This window comes from Muscardinus avellanarius (assembly GCF_963383645.1).
Source record: "Muscardinus avellanarius genome assembly, chromosome: 10".
NCBI lineage: Eukaryota > Metazoa > Chordata > Mammalia > Rodentia > Gliridae > Muscardinus > Muscardinus avellanarius.
In genome coordinates, this window is record NC_137796.1 from 105,147,206 (window position 1) to 105,169,195 (window position 21,990).

Sequence of the window (21,990 nt, forward strand, 5' to 3'; positions counted from 1 at the left end):
CATCATAGAGTCAGGAAATTGTTTTCCTTAATAAAAACCTAGGAAAGCAGAGGCATCTCTCTTTTTTCTGCCCTTGGAACTTCAAGACTACCCAATACAAGTGTTAAAAATAGAAAAACTGGAGGGGAAAGAAGTCAAAGTGTAGTTCCAATTCTGCAAACTCAGAGATGGACAGAGAAGGAAGGAGACTGAAAGGAGGTACATTGAAATGTTAAGATTTCCTGGCTGGTTGGGATTATGATTTTCTTTATATCCTTTAGTAGTGAATAATTTTTTTCAACAACACAAGTATTGCATACAGTCACAAAGAAATGTCTTCTGAGCATTCCGTCCTGTATCCCTTTGTGTTTGTTTACATGGAAGCACAGTTGACAGTGAGCGGAATCAGTGTACCGGCAGCTCTCTCTCCTGCTCTTCTCAGTTAAATCTGTATGGTTCTATTGAATGCTTTCTGCCTTTACCAGCTAGGTGATATTTTACTGAGCAGGAGGAATGTTAATTAATTTCACTTTCGTCGTGCCTTGGCTAACACTGAAGGGCACTACAGGAAAGAGCCGCTCTTCAAACACTTTCTGATACTGTTCTTGCAAAGCAGTGTATTGGGAATGTCATCTTATGCCGTCGCCCAGACTTGTGTACCGTGAACACCACTCTTTCCTTTGGTTTGGGGGCACGCTTTTATCTGTGGACAACTCGACTCTTGTAATCATTCCTCGTTTCCTTTCTGCTTAGGTTACTACTCAAGCCAGAGCTTAATTACGATGCTCCTTTAGTAATTATGGAGCGGACAGCCTGACTCTGTTGTCTGACTTCCCCTTAGATCCCATTCCACCTCTGAATTTGCTTCACTCCAGTTGCTTTATTCTTAGGCTTAAACCTCATTTTATTGTATCTTATATAAGCTGCCCGAGCTGTGTTGAAGCCAACACAGCTAGGTATTCCCAACTCGCAGGTTACAGTTATGGGGCTTACCTGTGTGCAGGTACTGTTCTGAAAGCCCTGCCTGCCTTACCTCACTGAAACCCGATAGCAACTCTATGAGACCGTGGCTCTCATAATTGTTACGTGCAATCAGTAAGCACCCAAAGAACACACTGCATGTCTAAGGTCAGCCTTGCTGCAATGACGCATGAGTACAACAATAAATATGACCGCTCCTGTAACATTGCACAATTAGGCTGTTTCTCATGGCTCGCTGTTACACAAAACCTGATCCTATTTTGTTCCTATTTAAATGTTGAAAGTCTCTTTTCTTTAATATTTTTATTATTATTTTAGTTTTTTGAAGAACTGGGGGTCAAACTCATGACATTCTACCTCTGAGCTACACCCTCAGCCCTATTTTTTAAAACAGGTTCTCACTAAATTTGCATAGGGCCTCACTAAGTAGTTGAGGCTGGCCCCAAACCTGTGATCCTCCTGTGTCAGCCTCTTAAGTACTGGGATTACAAGCATGCATCACCATGCCCATTTTAAAGCCTTATTATTTTTTAAATATGCTCTTATTGGTGCACTGTAACCATACATTATATTGTGGCACCATTTCTTCTCCCATTGAAAAGAAGAAAAGATGAGCACACAAGGAGGTGAGACAGATTCCTCATGCTGAGAGCTGAGCCACAGAGAGCACAAAGGTAGACAGTCAGTCCCTCCTGGGAGAACGACGAGGACGCAGGAACTCCCTGGCTGATTCCGTGTCTTTTGGGAGTGCACCCTGTTATGAATTGTCAATCTCACACTGGGCAGTCAGCTCGGTGAGCACATTTTATCCTGATTTGATTCTTCCAAAGAGTCAGCCTCTCCTTTACAGAGGAGGAGACCGAGGCTCGGGGAAAAGCAGTAGCTTGCCCAGAGGTTTGCACTTAGTGAAAAGCAGAGCCGCATTAAATGCACACCCAGCCTCTCTGTGAACCTACCATGTGTGTGTTACCTTTCCACCATGATGACCAAAACACCTGTCACAGACGACTGAAAGGGGGAAGAGGTTGATTTCGGCTCCTGATCTGCTCCTCTGCTCTGGGTCTGATATGAGATAAAATATCATGGCACCTGGAAGGGGAGGGAAGGAGAAAGGGGAGAAGAAGGAGGAGGAGGAGGAGGAGGAGGAGGAGGAGGAGGAGGAGGAGGAGGAGGAGGAGGAGGAGGAGGAAGAGGAGGAGGAGGAGGAGGAAAAAGAAGTCAAGAAAAAGGAGAAGAAGGAGGAGGAGGAGAAGAAAGGAAGGAAGAGATGGAGGAGAAGGAGGAGGAGGAGTAGGAAAAATGAGGAGGAAGAGGGAAAGGAAGAGAAGGGAAGGGAAGGAGGAGGAGGAGGGAGGAGGGGACAGGATCAAGATATGGTCCCCAAAGGAAAAGGAAAGCCCCCGGTGATGTATTTCTTCTAATCATGCCCCACCTGCCTATATTTCCACCTCCTCCCAGTAGTTCATTCAAATGATAATCCATCAATCTGGGTGTGGTGGCATTATGCCTATAGTCCTAGTACTTGGGAGACTGAAACAGGAGGATCATAGGTTCAAAGACAGCTTCAGCAAGTTGTGGGACTCTCATCAGCCTAGTGAGTCCCTGTTTCAAAATAAAAATAAAAAATAGGGATGGGGTTGTAGCTCAGAGATTAAATGCCCCTGGGATTAATCCCTAGAACCACAAAAATTATAATCCATCAAATACATTAACTTGTTGACAAGGTCAGTGCCCACATGAGTCCATCCCTTCCCTGAAGTCCACCTCTGGACGTGGTCTCACTGGGCACCCAGTCTTCACACATCAGCTTTCACGGAACATTTCAGATCCAAACCAGAACAATGTGTTAACCTTCTGCTTGTCCTGAGAAAGGAACAATTCTGAGAAGGACTAGACCAGTCCTTCCTTACAAGACAGTAGGACCAGGAGGCAGGAAATTGATGCTCTTGGCCTTCAGCAGATCTGATTGGGTGAATCTCAGTAATATACTTCCTTTCTTCCTATAGTAAAAATTAACAGGTTTCCACTTGCCCAAGTGCTAAAGTTTCCACCTCATCCCAGAAGTTCATTCGAATTACATCCCATCAAGCTAGGCATGGTGGTGCATGCCTGTAATCCAAGTACTTGGGAGGCTGAGGCAGGAGAATCCCCGGTTCCAAGATTGCCTCAGCAAGTAGTGGGACTCTCATCAGCCTTGGGTGGTCTTGCCCCAGCTTCTTTCCCCAGAAGCCACAGACAGGAGCCAGCTTCCTATGTTTCAGGCTAGATCAGGCTACGAATGGCACCTAGCATAGGTGGCGGAAGCTGTTTATGCCTCACGATGAGGGTTTGGGGGCCACCCTCTAACAGCCACCTCTCCTCCAGGAAGCACACCTCCTCCCTCTTGTAGAGAAGAGCAGGTGGGGAGGCAACAGGCCCTCAAGTACTGCACCTGAAGATTTGCTCATTCTAGTCATTGCCCAGAGCCACCGTAGCAGCACACCACAGGTGCTGGCTCACAACCCATCAGGCTAGGCATCAAGACGGGCAGGTGTCCTTTCACATTTCTGGAGGCCAGAAGCCCAAAAAGCAAAGCCTTAACAGGAGCTTGGTGTCATGGTGCACGCCTGAAATCCCGATTCTTGGGAGGCTGAGACAGGAAGATTGTAACTTCAAGACCAGCCTCAGCAACTTGGCCAGATCCTCAGCACCTTAGCCAGACCTTGTTTCAAATTGTTAAAAATAGGGTTGGGCTTGCTAGTACCAAAAAGAAGAAGAAAGAAAGAAAGAAAGAAAGAGAAAGAAAGAAAGAAAGAAAGAAAGAAAGAAAGAAAGAAAGAAAGAAAGAAAGAAAGAGAAAGACGGAAAGAAAGAAGATGTCAGCAGGCCATGCTCCTTCCATGGCTCTAGGGGGAATCCTTCCTGACCTTTGTTGCAAAGACCCAATTATCTTTTCTTCTCTTTTTGTCTCTGGATATAGAACCTGGGGGCATTCTACTCCAAGCTATACCCCCAGCCCTTTGCATTTTTTGTTTTGAAATTTGGTCTTGCTATATTGCTGACGGCCTCACTCAGTAGCTGAGTTTGGCCCGGAACCTGTGATCCTCCTGTCTCAGCTTCCCAAGTACTGGGATTACAGACCTGTGCCATGGCGCCCAGCTCAAAGACCCAATTTTCAAATAGGGCCACCTTCTGAGGTTCCGGTGGACATGAATGGAGGGTACACTGTTCAGCCCCTACATTCACCTAGGCCACAGTGAGGTTTCCAAACACCACCTCCTGGCAGGTGTCCAGTGTTAGCACTGCCAAGGACAGGTGTCCTCAGCTGTCTGGGATCCTGGTGGCAAGGCCGGGCTGCTCAACGTTCTATCTGGGTCTGTGTGGCAGGGGAAGGTGCCCTGTGATTACACAGCAGTACACTTAGTGGTACACTTGTAAACTTAGTGGGACAGCGTCGATTGTTGAGTTGGCCGCAGTCTTGCGTTTCCTCTCTACCTCCCAGGCCTGGTTGTGTGGGTCAGAGGTTACTGTAAACACTTTACCTCTAGTTCCCCGTCGACTGCACAGCTCCTGCAGGTACAGTCGCCCAGACATAGAGCAGGCTTCTGGGCAGGGCCTGGGCCTGACTGGAGGACCTCTGCCCTGACCCCTTATGCTATACTGCTTCTAATTATAAAATGGAGTCTTACTGTAAAAATTAAAAACACAGAGGAGTAAGCATCCCTTTGACCCTGTTCCACACTACCCCCAACCAGACAAGTCTTTTCTGTTTTATGTTCATTCCATTTCCCCTTGGTATATGCATTTGTATGTCCACACATAATTATAAAATTTCATTCTGTGGCATGCTATCACAATATATACATTGGCTGGGTATGATGGTGCATGCTTATAATCTCAGCATTTGGGAGGCTGAGATAGGAGGATCATGGTTCATGGCCAGCCTCAACTACTTAGTGAGGCCCTTTGCAACTCAGTAAGACCCTGTTTTGAAATAAAAAATAATAATAACCAGGCTGGGGGCTGTAGCTCAAAGGTAGAATGCCCCTGGGTTCCATCCCCGGGGCCAAAATATATATGTATATATGTATATATGTATATATGTATATATGTATATATGTATATATGTATGTATGTATGTATGTATGTATATACACACACATACATACATATATATATACACACACACATATATGTATATATATGTATATATATGAATTTCCATTGATACTATGTTTTGAAGGGTTTCTCCTATGTAGAAGTATCTCTTTGATGGGAAGGAAGGAACCCTATGGTTTTATGCATCAGAGTTTTTGAGCTTTTATAAGCATTTTCCTCTTGCTGGAAGATTTTTGCTTTTTTTTTTTTAGGTCAGAGGAGGTCTGTTAGTTATACAGATCCATCAAATATCTCTAACGAATCTTCTATACCCTTCTGCAAGTAGTTCTTTATGAATAAAAGCAAAAAGTAGAATTCCTGGGTCAAAATAGTCATAATTTTCTTAAACTCTAATCTCATAGAGTCAACCGATTGACTGGTGTGTTAAGTTATCTCTTTCCTCAGGGGCCTTGTGGTGCAGAGCATGGACTTTGGAGCAAATGATACCTTGTTTCACCTCCTAGCTCTGGCATTTATCAGCTGTGTGGCCTTGGGCAAATGAAATGACCTCTCTGAGCTTATTTCCCCCATCTGTGACATCCCATCTTGTGGAATTCCTTTGAGAGTGAGATAAGTTGAAGTCATGGGAGGTACCTAGTGCAGTATCTGACGTGTAACAGGGTTGGGGCCGGTGTCGGGGTTTTGACAAAGACACGCTCATCTCTCCTTCACTTTTATGTTTTTCGGCCCTGGAGATTCCTGTCTCTCAGTCCTGGCGTAGGACAAGTTCTACAGATCCCGTCACCACCAGAAGCACGTGGTGGTGCTCAAAGCTTAGCCTCCTGGCTGGGACTCCCCTCTTGTGACATCAGGCGGAGGGACCTCTGACAGGTTATGTTAATTAGCCTCCAAGACTCCAGTTTTCCCACTTGTAAAACGCTGCTAGCTGTGCTTCCTGCACGTAGAGGAGGGTTGCAAAGACTAAGTGAGCAGTCTAGGCAGGAAAGCTCAGGGTCTGGCACACAGTACACATTCAAGAGAAGCCTGAACAAATAAAACATTTTGAGCAGTCTTTATAATAATGTTGTGCATGGGATTTTAAGCAGAATGGCTAGCTCTGATCTCAGTTCTTGAGAAACGTATTTGAAGGAGCTCCATAAAAATGAACATTCCCGCGTGGTGGTGCATGCCTGTAAGCCCAGTACTTCTTAGGGAAACCCTGTTTCAAAACAAAAAATAAAAAATGACTGAAGGTATATCTCAGAGGTAGAAAGACCCTGGGTTCAATTCCCAGTAACACACACACACACACACACACACACACACACACACACACTCACACTCACACTCACACATTAATGTTCCAGAAAGTCCGCACAGTATGGGCACCATACTCCTCTGCTTGCTGTCATTCTTTTTTCTGCCTCCATCCCTTGCCACTGTCTCTTTTCTCAGCCTCTCGATGTATCTCTGTATCCTTCTTTTTATCCTCTCTCTCTCTCTCTCTCTCTCTCTTTCTCTCTCTCTCTCTCTCTCTCTCTCTCTTCCTTTCTGTCTCTCTCCTCATTTACTTGTTCTTTGTCTCTTTCTCCCTCTTCTTTAACTTGGTACCTGTTTTCTCCTCCTCCTCCTCCCCGTCCTCTTCCTCCCCCTCCTCCCCGTCTCCTCCCCCTCCCCCTCCCCCTCCCCCTCCCCTTCTTCTTCTTCTTCTTCTTCTTCTTCTTCTTCTTCTTCTTCTTCTTCTTCTTCTCTTTCTCTCTCTCCCCTCTCTCTCTCTCTTCCCCCATCTCTCTTCATACGTTTGTTGTTGTATTGTAATTAAACATCATAATGGGGTCTAAAGCGATCGGAGTATACATGCATATGACAGGTGTGTTTCCCTCCAGACCACACTTGCTCCCTCCCTTTCCTGATCCATGTTATTGAGATTGGTACTGATAATTTTTTTTTTTTTGCAGTAATGGAGATGGAACCCAGGGGCATTTTACCTCCAATACGCCCCAGCCCTATATTTTAGTCTTCTTATTTTTGAAACAGGGTCTCACTGAGTTGCCAAGGGCCTCACTAAATAGCTAAGGCTGTCCATGAACCGCAATCCTCTGGTCTCTACCTCTCAAATGCTGGGATTACAAGTATGTGCCACCACACTCGGCTTGGTATTGATAATGTGTGTGTGTGTGTGTGTGTGTGTGTGTGTGTGTGTGTGTGTATGTTCCTGGAGATGGAACTCAGGGACATTCTACCTCTGAGCTACACCCCCAGCCCTATTTTCTATTTTTTATTTGAAACAGGGTCTCACTAAATAGCGGAGGCTGTCTGTGAACGGCGATCTTCTGGTCTCTGCCTCCCAAGTTCTGGGGTGACAAGCGTGCCCACCACGCCTGACTTCATTAATTCCATACATGTCCGCAGCTGTCGCCTTCATTTACATCTCTACTCTCCTCCCTGACACCCCTCCACCGCTCCACTGGACTCCACTCCCTTATCTGAGGTCTCTTGTGGCTTCAGTTCTTCTCTAGCTTCTACATATGAGAAAAAGCTTACGAGTATTTACTCTCAGAGACTGGCTGATCTCACTTAGCATAATATTCTCAGGTTCCATCCATTTTTCTGCAAATGGCATAATTTTGCTCTCCTTTATGGGTGAGTAAAATTCCGTTGTGTGTGTCTACCTCAGTTTGGGGATCCATTCATCTGTTGATGGACACCTGGGCCGGTTGCATAGTTTGGCTAGTGTGGGTTGTGGCTACGAGCATGGAAGTGCACGGATCACCCTAGCAGACCGGCTTTAGCTCCTTTGGGAAGATGTTCAGGAGTGCCATTGCTGGGTCATATGGTGGTTTCATTCCCAGCCTTCCAAGAAACCTCCGCTGATCTTTCTCTTCCTCCCTTGTATTCTCCCCTTCCTCTCTACCTCTCTCTGTTGCTCTTACAAAATTGCTTAGATTTTTCACAGTTAAAGAACAAATACTACCATCAGCTTTTGTGCACAATTTCAAATGAATATTCTTGGTGTTAATAATCACCATGCATTAAACCAGCAACAACTAAGAGTGCACAGGGTGAAATCTGTTATTGACTAAAAATCCATACATGAATCTTCTTGGCTAATTTGGTATCTCTGCACAAGTTTGACCCAGGAGAATTGGATTTAGTGGAAATAATAACTAGAAAATAAAACTCAAAGTGGCAGAAGTTATAAATTAGTACAATGTGTTGTGATATAAATGCTGATCAATGAATCAAATCTTCATAGAATTTAAACACAGAAAGAATTGGCCCCAATAAGAATAATTTGCAACAACCAACAAAAATTGGAAACAATTTAACTGTGCTATGCAAGACATCGATCCAGGAATCAAATTGGCTTAATGGAGTTTGCTCTGGAAAATGCTCCCATAGTGAAGATTAATCAACGTCAGTATGATTCTGATTTTAAATGTTGCATTCTCAAGCTCAGAGTCAGCATGTGATACTAGGCCACCTTTTTACAGCTGGCTTTAGAGCATCCTTTACCAGTGGCAGACACAGTCTCTTTGCAAGTCAAACATCTCTTTTCCAAGCAGACAGTTTTCACGATCGTCATGTCTCAGTGGTGCTTTCTGGGGACTATGCATGCCCCTGGCCATCAATAGCCGGCATGTCTGAGTGCCTGCTAAGGGTCCCCATGCCATTATCTCTCTGCACAATTATATCTTGGCTGCTAAGCAATTCCCTGAGTTTCCCTAGAACATGCAATTACAGAGCACCCTTTGACTTTAATTGACTTTAATCCATCCAACCGCCAGATGTGTAGGAGAGGAATTATTTACCCATCTTACAGATGAAGAAACTCAGAGAGGTCTCTTGCCTGGGCCCCGTCCATGGAGTTGATGAAGGTGAATCTGAACTCCACCCGTTTCCTTACAGCGGCTCAAACAGGCTAACTGGCTCGGCTGATCCAACTCTCTTCCAAGCAAGGCTTTGATGTGACCTAAAAAAAATACATTCCGTTATCATCAAAGAGATGTTTTGTTTTCAATAACACTTGAGACTAGACCTCTAAAGCACGCACTCGTGCGCGCACGCTCTGGTTTGGTTAATTCATCAAGAACAAGTCAACGTCTTGTTAAAGACTTCTTGAATGTTAATGAATGAATAATTAACTTTAACTATATAATTAGCCTTTAAATGTGCAGAGCCCCCCAGAGAGCATCAGAAAACATGCATAAGAAGATGGTGAGCTAAAACCGGAAACGTCTGATTGGGAAAATGCCAGGCCTCTTGACAGCACAGGTCCCTGTCCCTAAAGAGACCCTGTCTGGATGCTGGGCACCATCTTCCCCTGGGGATGCATGGATTCGATGTGTCAGCCATGGTCCTGGGGCTAGGAGTGGGCTTCCACAGCATCGCACGGGGTAAGGGAGATGGACGTATTGAAGTGAGTCAGGTCCACACACTTGAGAGTGCTGTAGCAGCTCTCAGCATCATCAGAGAACCCAGCAGGAAACCAACTGTTCAAGTGACAAGAGGCTCCCTGTGATATCCATCCTTATTTGCTTTCTTTTGCAAGTGTACAGAGGTGGGGTCTCTTCCCCCCGTGCATTCTGAATTACTTTCGTTTTTAGTCACGTGTGTTTCTTGAGGATGCTGGTGGCGGCACCCACACCGCCTCTGTTGTACCCGGCGGGGCAGGGGTGTCCTTTGGGCTCCAGGTCTGTCCCAGCTGCCCATCTGTCAAGAAGCAGAGGTGTCCCTGAGTCTGTCACAGAGATTAGAGAAGGGGGCTGCCCTTCTGCAGCAGGTGGCAACAGGAAAGTGATGTTGACCGCAGGGTGCCAGCCGGGGGCTCTGTCCCCAGCACAGGCAGACCTGACCTTTGAGCCCAACCCTCCAAGTGGGAGAAGAAGCATTTAGCTGGGACGGCGAGGAAAAGAGGATTCACAGTAACCGCGGCCGCCTGTTCATCCTCAGCTTCCACTTGGTTGCTTAGTTCTGAAAGACCAGCCCCTCTGGTGCTGGCCTTTGGTCTGTGTTTTTCCAAGCTCAGTGCTGCCAATTACCAAGCTGCAGCCTCACACCTACCTACCTCCCTCTCTCTCTCTCTCTCTCTCTCTCTCTCTCTCTCCCCCCCCGTCTCTTTTTTCTTTCTCTCTCCCCATTTCTTTTTCTCTTTCTCTCTTTTTCTCTCTCTTCCCCCATCTTTCTCTCTCTTTCAATCCCTTCCTCCATCCCTCTCTCTCCCTCTCTCCAGCAGTCTCAGCTCAAATCCCTTCAATGCTTCCGGTACGAACTGGGCTTCAGTGTTAGGTGGTTTCATCCCCCTTTTTTTACTTTTCATTTATTATTTATTTTTGTGGTACTGGGGACTGAACCCAGGGGCCTTCTACCTCTAAGCTACACCCCAGTCCTATTTTATTTTATTTTTACTTTGAAACAGGGTCTCCCTAAAGTTGCCGAGGCTGGCCTTGAACCTACGATACTCCTGTCTCGGCCTCTCAAGTACTGGGATGACAAGGGTGTGTCGTCGTGCCTGGCAGTCTCTTCCTTTTTCTCAGCATCTGCCTTCAACAAGAAGCTATAACCAGTGGTGGCGCACGCTTGTAATGCCCGCGCTTGGGAGGCGGAGACAAGAGGATCGCGCAGGTTCGAAGCCAGCCGCGCTGGCTTAAGAGACCCTGTTTCCAAAAATAAAATAGGTCTGGGAGGCAGCCCAGAGGTAGAAGGGCTTCCAGGAACCCCAGGGCCACAAAAAACAAAAAGAAGCTATAACCTAAGTATCTCCCTAAGCATCTCCCATAGGTGAGAGGTAGTATGTTTGGGGGTCAAGAGCAGTTTTTTACAGCAGTGGCTCGACACCCCTACAGGGCTGTGTGTCTGTTGGGAAAGAGACAGAAACTGAACAACTCATCAAATCTCTTAAAACTCGGGCTGCTCTTGTCTCTCCCCCGCTTCTGCTTTCATAACATTTGGCTTGATTCACAGCTGCAGTCCCTGATGTGAATTTCCTAAGTAGCACACAGTGCTGCCCACATTTACTCCTCGAGTCTAATGCATAATGCGGCTCGGTCATGGTGGCTACGGCTGTGGCCTTTGGCGTTGGCCTACATGGCTTTAGATGTACGGAGAGGCTGGTGGTGACAGTTTTATGTTCAGTGCCTCAGTTTATCCATCAGACAATTAGCAGAGCACACAGTGAGGAGTACGCCCATTCTTGCACGCTCAGAAGGAATCAGGAGTGTGACGATGCATGTGAAGTCTTCAGGGCTGGATTTACTGCATGAGACGTAGAAAACAAGGCCTCTTGGCCTTGACCTCTGAATTGATTGCACACGTTGGTGTCCTGGGAGCATTCATTGATGGGCCAGCCACCTCGCTTATACAACAATGCTATATTCATAATGCCTGTTCTGTTTTGCAGAGAGAAAACGGAGGCTCAGAAATACAGCTGCATGGCCCAAAGTCCCTGACGTACAAAGCTCACTTTTTAGTATGTCAGCAATTTTTAATTTTTTTCTTTTTAACAACGGGAACAAAGTTCATTTTTTTCCCAAGTGAAACAGATCAAAAGTAAAACTTTTTGGGTCAGAACAAGAAGGGGAACTCGGAGTCCTGTTCCTTCAGCCTTCCGCTTGCCTGTTACAGGAGGCCCGGGGCTGTGAGGTCCACGGTAGTAGGACCCCATGTGACCGGTTATATCATAATCCAAATTAATGAAACTCAATAAGGTTGACAGCTCGGTTGCTCAGTTGTTTGAGGCAGATTTGAAAGGTTCACTCTTCATGTTAGGCAGTGGAGCCTTTCTAGCACCGCAGAAAGTTCCACTGGATAACACTCTCCTCTAGGGTTTTGTAGTGCAGCGCCAGAGACTCTCAGAGCTTCGTATAAAGCTCATCGGAAAAGAATAGTATCTGTCTACTGGGCAGTCATGAGGCCCTAGTGGGGTGATGTATGCAAAATGCTGTGTACTCTTTTATAAAGCACTTTGTTTATAAAGAAGAACAAAATTATGTCATTTGCAGGACAATAGATGGGCCGAGAGATTATGCTAAGTGAGCTCAGCCAGCCGCAGGAAGCCAAGGGACCATATGTTTTCTCTCCAACGTGAAAGCTAGAGAGAAAATAGGAAACACTTCAGAGGAATGAGGACAGAGGCCAGAAGAATACAGGGAGGGGGTTAGGGAAAGGAGGTGGGAAGGGAAAGAATGAAGTTTGAGGGAGCGAACAGTTCAAACAGGGTTATGTTCATACATGAAGGCGTCACTACCATTCTCACTGACGTGTTTGGGGAGGGAGTGGAAGGCAGCAGGTGGGATGCCGAGGGAAAGACACCAAGTGCTGTGTGCATACGTTTATGTATCACTTTGAATCTCACTGTGATGTGCAATTACAATGCACAAATGAAAGTATATTAAAAACGCACCATGCACGTCGGGTGGGCACAGTGGCGCACACTTGTAATCCCAGCATTCGGGAGGCTGAGACAGGAGGATCTGGTTTTGCTGACAGCCTCAGCTACTTAGGCCCTTTGCAACTCTGTGAGACCCTGTTTCAAAATAAAGAATAATAAATAGGGCTAGGTGTGTCACTCAGAGGTAGAATGCCCCTGGGTTCCATCCCAGTACTGCAGAAAAAGCACCATGCAAACATTGGTCATCTCCATCAAATGTGTATACCTCAGGATGCTTTTAAATATGCAAGTATCTGTGGCCACTGTATCTAGACCCCAGTTCCCTGAGATCACTGGTTAGAGTGAAGCCTGCCTCACCTGGCCCTACAGCTTCATGTCCAAACATGACTTGAGTTCTGACATGGCTCCAGGACCACAGAGCAGACAGGAAGGGCAAGCTCATCTGTGACTCTGTGTGGTTGCAGCCCCACGAGTCTGCCCACCAACCCAGCACAATTGCTTCCGTTGAAATCAACCCTGACTCTCACAATGAATTGTCTTGCCTCTGAGCTGGCAGTACCATGCTTTTGCAAACTTTGTTCCTGGAGAAATCCTTATTCTTTTTTTTTTTTTTCTGCTCATCTGTCTGTTTGTTGCTTAGCAGAAGATTTGTCATGAAATATGGTACCGATTTGCAGAAATCTGTGCCTGTCCCTAAAAATATCAATGTAAACTGCTGTTAGACAACTCTCATATGGTTGCCAGGTATGTCTTTAGTGTTCCATCCCGGCCATGCGTCAGTTGTGGGGTGGGTGAACACGACAGGAAAGGTATTATTCCACAAGCACCAACAGATGGCCTTAATGCTTGCGGGTTCCACGCATGCATATGTGTGTGTTTATTTTTTGAGGAATTGAGATAAGAGGGTTTGCTGAGACTTCGAAAGTTTTTATAAAACCAATGTGCTCAGCATCTCCACGGCTTCTGTGGTATGAAAGGTACTGACGTTGCAAGCATATTGGCCTCATCTCTCCTGAGGACTTCAGGCCTCAGGAAACCGATGTTATCCAGAGTCTCAGTCTCCCCCCTAATGGTCCAGAAGGTGGCCCTTTGCTTACAGAATCCAAGAATGCCTCTGATGGACAAGATCTCAGCGGCACCACCATGGCCACCTCATCTCACAGATGAGGAACCAGTCATTTTAAAGGAAGAAATGGCTTTGCAGAGACCAGGCCATCATCCAAGCTCCACCTAGAACTCAAATCTTCTCTCTCTACTCCCCCATTGCTCCCATTACAACCCTACCTCCATGATACGTGAATCACATTCTACCTTTCATAGGTCTCCATCCCACATGTCCACAGTTTCTGACTGTCCAGAAAGGTGGTACCCCCTTTGTTAGTCAACTGTGGGTTGCCTTCACCATCGAAAACACCCAGATTTCTTCTGTTGTTTGGCTGATCTAATTCCCTCATAGGATCAGAGAGCTCAACACCAAATCTCTGATCCTCCCTCCTAGGGATAAAGCTTCAGAGTCTTTCTATAGAGTGAAACAAGTCCTGTAGTCTTGACCCACCTCTAAGCATTGCAAACACAAAACCAAAACAAAAGAAAAGAAAAGAAAATGAAGAACGCAGCTGTCACCCTTCCAAATAGCTTTGCTCCCACAGGGAATCCTTCGGCAGCTGTCTCTGAAAGGATGCGACATTTTCCCTCCTCTCCCAACCACTTTTATTTTTCTTTGCGTCACTGCTTTATGTTTTCTTGTTAAAGGAAGAAAGGCAATAAAGTTGGGAACACGTCAGGAAGTTGACTAATGTCCGATTTAGTTTTCTACCTATTACAGAGTTGCGACATCCATCCCTGTGCTCCAGGGTACAGTTTCAGCCTTGTTAAATAACTTTAAAACTTCGAAAGGATATGCATGCTCACTAGGTGGTTGCAGGGAATGGTCAGGCACAGCCGTGCCATTGACAAGATCACATGATGTTTACCTTTGGGGGAACGCTGAGCTCTGCACAAGGGATAATAGTTCCATATCTAGGGTGATTTCAAGGATGTGTACATAGGTGGTAATTTGTTCCGAATTTTATTGCATATGGGCTATACTGTAATAAGAATAAATATGTTGGAAAAGTGCTATGTTTATTGACCCAGAAATATATTCACTCTGTGTGAGATGAGAAAAGAAGGAAATTCGTGAAGTCGTTTGTATGACATTATTCAGTTTGGGGGACTAAAGCAAAGGTTGGCAAACTATAGCCCAAGAATCAATCTGTTTTCTAAATAACAGTGTATTGGAACAGAACGAGTTTACTTGTTTATGTGTCATGTATAGATTCTTTAGTACTATGTATTAGTTTGCTTTGGCTTCTAAAACAAAGTAGAACAAACTGACTGGTTTGAGCAACAGAAATTCCCTGTTTTTGAGTTCTAGGGGCTAGAAGTCCAAGGTCCAGGTGTCTGTGGACTATGGCCCATGAAAACTCAACTATTTATTATCTTGTGTTTGTTGAAAGTCTGCCAAACTCTGTGTGTGTGTGTGTGTGTGTGTGTGTGTGTGTGTGTGTGTAAATGCAAATGCATGAAAACCTAGGAAGGCTCCTCATAAGTCTGTTAGCAGAGGTCTGTCTCTTCTGAGTTATAGGATTATAGGAACAGCATTTAAAAACCCATTCATTTTATTAGTTATAGAATTTTAATTGTAATTATAGTCTTAATACTTTTCTATATTATTCAGGTTTTAAAATTTTATTATGCAATAATTCTGTGGCATAAATAAACAGCAAATGTATTTCTCTGGGGAAATGTTCCTCTCCCCCCCCCCCACACACACACACGCATCACCAGACCCTCCAGCCTCGCTGTGCCTCGCCATGCTCCACTGCGGGCCATTCTAAACAGGTCACGAGTCCCCACCATTGGGAGGTGTTAAGGACAAACACTTAGCAAACCAGCGAAGCTGCCTGTTTACTCACTTGGGTGTGCGGGTTCTTCGTGGCTTTATTTAGCTGCCTCTTGTAAGTTGGGGAGAAAAGGTTCTGGCTTTTATTTCCTCATTAAAAATAGATCCCTTTATGACAAGGAGATGGAACAGCTGTGAGTCATCGAGGTTCAGCCTGTGTGACGCTGGATCAGGCCTCTGGAGCAAGGGCCCCGAGATGGTCCCCAGATAGCCCCATGATGCCCCGGTTTCTTGTCTTTGCAGGAAGCTGGACGCTTTCATCTATGATGCTGCAGTCTTGAATTACAAGGCTGGGAGGGACGAAGGCTGCAAGCTGGTGACCATCGGCAGTGGGTACATCTTTGCCACCACTGGCTATGGAATCGCCCTCCAGAAGGGCTCCCCTTGGAAGAGGCAGATCGACCTGGCTCTGCTCCAGTTTGTGGGTGATGGTAAGACCCCAGAAGGCCCCCTGTTGTGGGGGGGGACTTGAGACCCTTGTACTGTTTTTAATTGGCTCTGCGGTAGATTTCTGTGCAGTGGATTTACTCACTGAAAAGTATCTATTCAAAGTGCCTATCACATGATGCATGGTTCCTGAGGTTGCTTAAAATGGAAACCAATTCTAGTTAACGAACTTCAAAAGGAAATTATTTTAAGGATGCAGAAGCATCTCTTTCAGCAAATTTAGGAAAGAAGAGTTGAACAAATAAGTTTAGAGAGAAGCAGAACCAGGGTAATCCTGGTACCTTAACAGTGAGAATTCATGTGTCCTTTCTCCAGAGAGATGGTTCTCAATGGCAGAGGGGGTAGTTTTGTCACCTGGGGGACATTTGGCTATGGCTGGAGACATTTTCCAGGGTCATAACTGGGAGGAGGCTGCCTGCTATTAGTATTTATCAGACAGAGGCTAGGGATGAAGGATGTTGGCAAACATATTACAATGCCCAGGCCAGCCTCTTACATCCCAAAACATAGAATTATGTGACCGCAGTTGTAGGTAGTACTGGGATTGAGAAATGCTGCTCTGGAGGATTACATAACAATTTCAAAATCTGAGTTCCAAAGAAAGAATTTCTCATGAATTTGAGGTCAAAGGCTCCTTTCTAAAACCACTGAGAGTGACCAGTGGCTAGAGTCCTATTTTTCTAACATGGTGGCTCTCCTGATAATAGAGAAAGGAAGCAGAAGGCAACTCCAGGAAAAGCGAAGTGGGCAGAAGTTTTGTGGGCTTTCTCCATAGCTACCCCTTCGCTGCCTGGCATGGCTGCCAGTCTAGTGGGATCCTGATGCCTATGGACCTGTGCAACCCGCTGAGCCAACCGTGTCTGCAGAAACATTTCCCTCTCTCTGTCCTTCTCTACTTCCCACCTGGTAATTTCACAGAAGACTCTCCCCTCTGGCTTTCAGAGACCTGCCAGGTGCCCCACAGCTCCTTTCTGAATTGCTAACACTGAGATAGGAAAAGCAAAGTCAACACTGAGAAAGGTTAGCACCAGAAAAGTGCTCAGTATCAGGAGGATATGAAAGCCCAGGGCAAAGGGCAGAAGCCCATCCAGAAACAGGTGCAAGCTGTATTTAGAGATGATTGCAGAATACACCGTGGTTGTCTAGAATCGAGAGAGGGCAATCCAGCAAGTACTACAATGCGTCACAGTATGGAAGTAGACAGAGGTCAGTGCATGGGGTTGGTGTGCATTTGATGGAAGGCTGAATTTCTTGCAGTTTTCCCCTCCTCCTCTCTACTCCCAGAATTAAACCATGGATTCTCATACTGACATCCAACATTCTAAGTGTATTTTATGCTTAACTCTCAAATACCAGATCCCTGGAATTCCCTATGGGGAATTTGTTCCTTCCTTGGGTCGCTGGTCATGTTCTCTGCTGTGTAATAGTGCCTTGTGACTGTCCTGGTCAGTGGTTGCTGTGAAATCTTAGAGGCAGCCAACAATAAGCATTTACTAGAGTGCAAATTGAGTGAGCTTGGCAGCTCTAATCCCGGAGGCAAGATGTCCACCACGTGACCTCTTCCCCAGGCATGTTTGTTCCGGGTCTCAGGCTGACCTGGAATGGTTACCTGGTGGAAGCTCTTCTTGCAGTTATGTCAGAAGCACAGAAAGAATAGCCAAGGGTATATATACATTTCAAATCTCTGCTCAGTCACGTTCCTATCTGCTAATGTCCTCCTATCCAAAGCAAGTCAGATGCTTATGCCCACAGTGAAGAACTTGGAAGCGGACCCCTTTATGGAAGAGGTTTGCATCTTTATGAAACAGAGGCGTAGACACTGAGAAGGCACAGAGGATCTCGGGCCAATTGTTCCATAGACTGCAGAGGATCCCAAGCACCTCTCTGTGGGCTGAACTGTTCAGCACACATAATTGGTCAAGGAAGGTTTGGGTGAATAAATACATGCATGGATGAATGGTTGGTGTCCAAGTGCCATTTGTTTCACAGGGAACTTTTAACTGTGCTGGTATCTGCCCTAACTGTAGCTCTGACCACAGAGGCTGACACACTTGTGGCACTGATAGTAAACTGCTAACACATTTAGTGAAGAAGCGATTCCCATTTTATAGAGGAGGAAATGGAAGCATGGGGGGAGTCATAAGTCACCATGATAATAAGTGGCAATGTCTTTACTTCAGGGACCTTATTTTGAAAAGAGGTCAACTAGGTAGCATTCCTGCTTCATTTAATTTTCTAAGATGTCTATCAAAGTTGACTAATAAGACCCTCAAGATTTATAGACCCTTAGGAAGGAGTAACTGCATGCATATTGAAACCATATCTGTGTCTGTCTGATTTACCAAAACATCTTTGCAAGGGACAGTCTGCCTTAGCCTCAGTTTACTCATTTGTGAATGTATACAGATGGATGTGCTAGGTAAGATTGGGTGGGGATGAAATGGGAGAACACATAAAAAGCTGAGCTTTGCATGGTATCTGCAACATAGGTCCATCAGTGTATACTATCATATTCATCATCACTACTACCATAATTATCACTACCATCGTCACCACCACCACTATCATTATCACCATCATCTTCATCACTATCCTCATCATCACCATGATCACCATCACCATCATCACCATCACCATCATCACCATCATCATCATCACCATCATCACCATCATCACCATCATCATCACCATTACCATCCTCACCATCATCATCATCATTGTCATCAGCATCATCATCACCATCATCATAACGATCACCATCTCCACCACCACCATCATCATCATCACATCCTCAGCAACACTATCCTCCTCCTCCTCATCACCATCCTCAGTATCAGCACCATCACCACCATCACTAGCATCGTCATCACCATTACTATCATCACCGTCACCATCATCATCATCACCATCCTTAGCACCAACACCATCATGTGCATCATCACCATCCTCTTCCTTCTCCTCACCAACACCATCAATGTTCACACACAACTCTCATATTTAGCACAGCCTATGTAGCTTTGCACTGTCAATAAAGCTATATGCCGAAACAAACTTTGCAGTGCTGAGCAGAAAAAGTCTTCTTTGCAGTACAAATGCTTACTTACAGAGCATCTAAGTTCTCATTGATATTTTGTGTCCTGGCTCATTGCTTTCCTGGTCATACTGCTGGGGTTGGGAAATGTGTCTTCTCAGCTTCATCTTTAGAGGCCATCTGGAGGCAAAGACAGGAAGAGAAAACGACGTTGCACCAGGGGACGTCTTAAGATAATCTTCCCGGAAAGCCATGTCCAATTCTGAATGTCTCTCTAGGAGTAAATACATGAATTAACACAGCTGCATAAATATTTCACTTATCTTATGCAACTTCAGCAGGATTAATTATGCTCTAAAATTAGACCGGTAAAGAGCACAGTGCCAAGCAGTACCTAATTATTATTCATCCTTTAGAATGGAGTGTTTATCTCTTGTTATAGAGTAGCTTCAGTGGACGATTATGAGCCTAATGAGTGTCAAAAGTATAAAATAAAAGTGTAAATATAACCTTCACATGGATACTGGGTTGTTCTGGTAACCTCTTTCTTGAAGCCTACCAGGTATTTCCTTAGGAAGAGGAATACTAATCTATCTGGAGGAATACACAAAATCCCAAGAAGACCTTGGTTTTCTTTTCCTGTCTAGTTTGTCTGTGCCCTTTACAAAATAGAGGCGTGCATCATGGAATCTTTGGTGTTTAGTAGTTTAGTCGTAGTGCTCACAAGTACCTTTCAGGATCAACCAGCATCAGTTCCCAGCATATACTGAGGAGCAGTTACCTTCTTGGGTATTGATATCCCAAAAGGAGATGTCATAGTCTTTTTGTGTTTTATTCAAGAAACTAACAGTTCAGCTGGTTGTATGGCTGAACTTAAAAACATAACTCTAAAATAGAAACATATTTATAACAACTCCTACAAATGAATTAATATAAATCCCCATAAAAGTCCATATATGTAAACACACACACCTTTTATTTTTCCCCATAGGTGTCTTGGGTAGCTAAAAGGGTCATCAAACAGATTTATGAGAAACTCTAGCATTTCTTTTCTTACTGGTAAATGAACAAACAGAATGATTCACAAAGAAAATGTTTGTAGTGAAACTTAGATAAAGAACGCAATGGGCCAGAGTTCACGGAAGCCTTGGTGGTTTGCCTACCCAGCAACTAGCAGACTTCTACTGGGTATCTACTCTCCCCCTGGCACCTGAAAGTTGACACAGGCGACCACACAAAGACCGAGTGAACGTGAGACTTACAGAGTGACATTTTGGGCTTCAAAGCGTAGGTGAACAAGGGATCTCTTAGGGCACATCTGCCTCATGGGTTTTGTGATTTTTAATGTGATTCTGGGATTTGAAGAGGCAGAAAGAAAATCAGAGAGGCCAGAACCCTTCTGGTGTACATCCATGGGCAGCAAAAAGACATCAAGAGGAAAGAGATCTTGTGATTATTCAGAAGCAAGTGATGCTGAGAAAAAGGGAGAATTATTTTTGGTCCCTACTCTGTGATCTAGCCCCCTGCCAAGCACATCACAACTGCTATCCCAGGAACTCCTCATACACCATTCTGGACGAGAGCTCCTGGTCTCCATTCTGTGGAGTAGGAAAAGAAGGCTCAAGTTGGTTAAATGGGCCACAGCAGAGCTTCTCAAACTTCCATCAACAGGAACCCCCTGGAGAGTGTGCCTAAAACAAAGATTGTTTGTTTCAGCAGGTCTGGAGTCAAGCTTGAGATTCTACATTTATTTTTAATATATTAAATTAATATTATTTTTAAGAAATAATATATCTGTTTATAAGATTCAGAAAAGTTCAGAATCTTTTTTAGCAAATAAAACATCTTAAATAAAAATAGTATGTGGTAGCTCTATCAATATCCTACTAAATTAAAAAAAAGAATGTAAATACAACATAATTAAAGAATCACTCCAAATGTTTACAAAATTTACACATATTAAGTACTTTTTATCTCTACTGTGGTTGTGTAGTTTGATTCATATAGCCTCATAAATTTCCTCATCAGCTTTACTATTTATGCATAAATTTGAAAAGTAATACAAAAAGCATAAAATAAACCATATAATTACCATGTTAAAAAAAGAGAGAGATTTTACATTTCTAATGATCTCCCAGGCGATATAGATAGTCTATGGACAAAAATGGGTAGATTTACAGAGATATAAAATGGATCCATGTTCATCTGATTTCAATTCCGATAATCTTTCTATTAAACTGGTCTCAAGTAGCTAAGTCACTCAAGCAGTAAGTAATTTAAGTATTAAGAAGCATTTGCCCAGTACTTGGGAGGCTGAGATAGGAAGATGGCAAGTTTGAGGTCAGCCTCTAACTTAGCAAGACCTTATTTCAAAATAAAATAGGTCGATGGTGTAGCTCAGTAGTAGCATGCCGCTGGGCTAAATCCCCAGTACCAAAAACAAATAAAGCATTTAGCTTCTTTTCTTCTTTGTACTGTGCTCAATTTTCATGGCATGGATTTAGTTTTAAACTCAGAAATATATTACTTGTCTCTGGCATCTAGTCTAATCTGAGTTAATTGAGCAAATGAAGCTAAAAGACTCTTCATTATATTAACATATTAATATATTTTAACATATTTAACATATTAGCATATTATTATATATTTCTCTAAATTATTTACATCATATATTCCACTGTACTTATATCACATCTGGGTGATATAGAACACTCATAATAATATATATTATGTGAAATATTTGTGTGTAATATAAGATTCACACACACATATACATATATATTATGTGAAATATTTGAAAGATATAACATGTACCTCTTGTGTTAGTATTATACTAATAGGGTGGCTAACTCAACCAGTTCTTCTGAGACTCTCCCGGTTTTGAAGCTTGTTAGTGGTCCCAGTTATATCACCCTTGAGCATGTATGATCATCATCAAATGTGAGATGTTGAAAGATGCCATATGTTGGATGGGCACACCGGGTTCCTTCTGTCCCCTTTGCACTCCACTTTGGCCAGCAGTTCTTTTCAAGATTCACCCAGATCATTAATGGACTGGACAGGACCACATGCTCTGCTCTTTATTAATGAGCAGCCTTGCTGTAGTTTGCTCTAGAGCTGTGGAGAACACTCACCCAGGAC

At 44.3% G+C, this 21,990-nt stretch overlaps 1 protein-coding gene across 1 annotated transcript in view; it reads left to right on the forward strand.

Moving 5' to 3' along the window:
- GRIN2A (glutamate ionotropic receptor NMDA type subunit 2A) overlaps positions 1 to 21,990 on the forward strand; it is a gene marked incomplete at both ends in the record, with an annotated part of 411,861 nt that overhangs the window by 360,462 nt on the left and 29,409 nt on the right. The window contains one exon of the mRNA XM_080704218.1: positions 15,615 to 15,802. Coding sequence (XP_080560344.1) covers positions 15,615 to 15,802 — 188 coding nt within the window. The remainder of the gene's footprint in view (positions 1 to 15,614; positions 15,803 to 21,990) is intronic.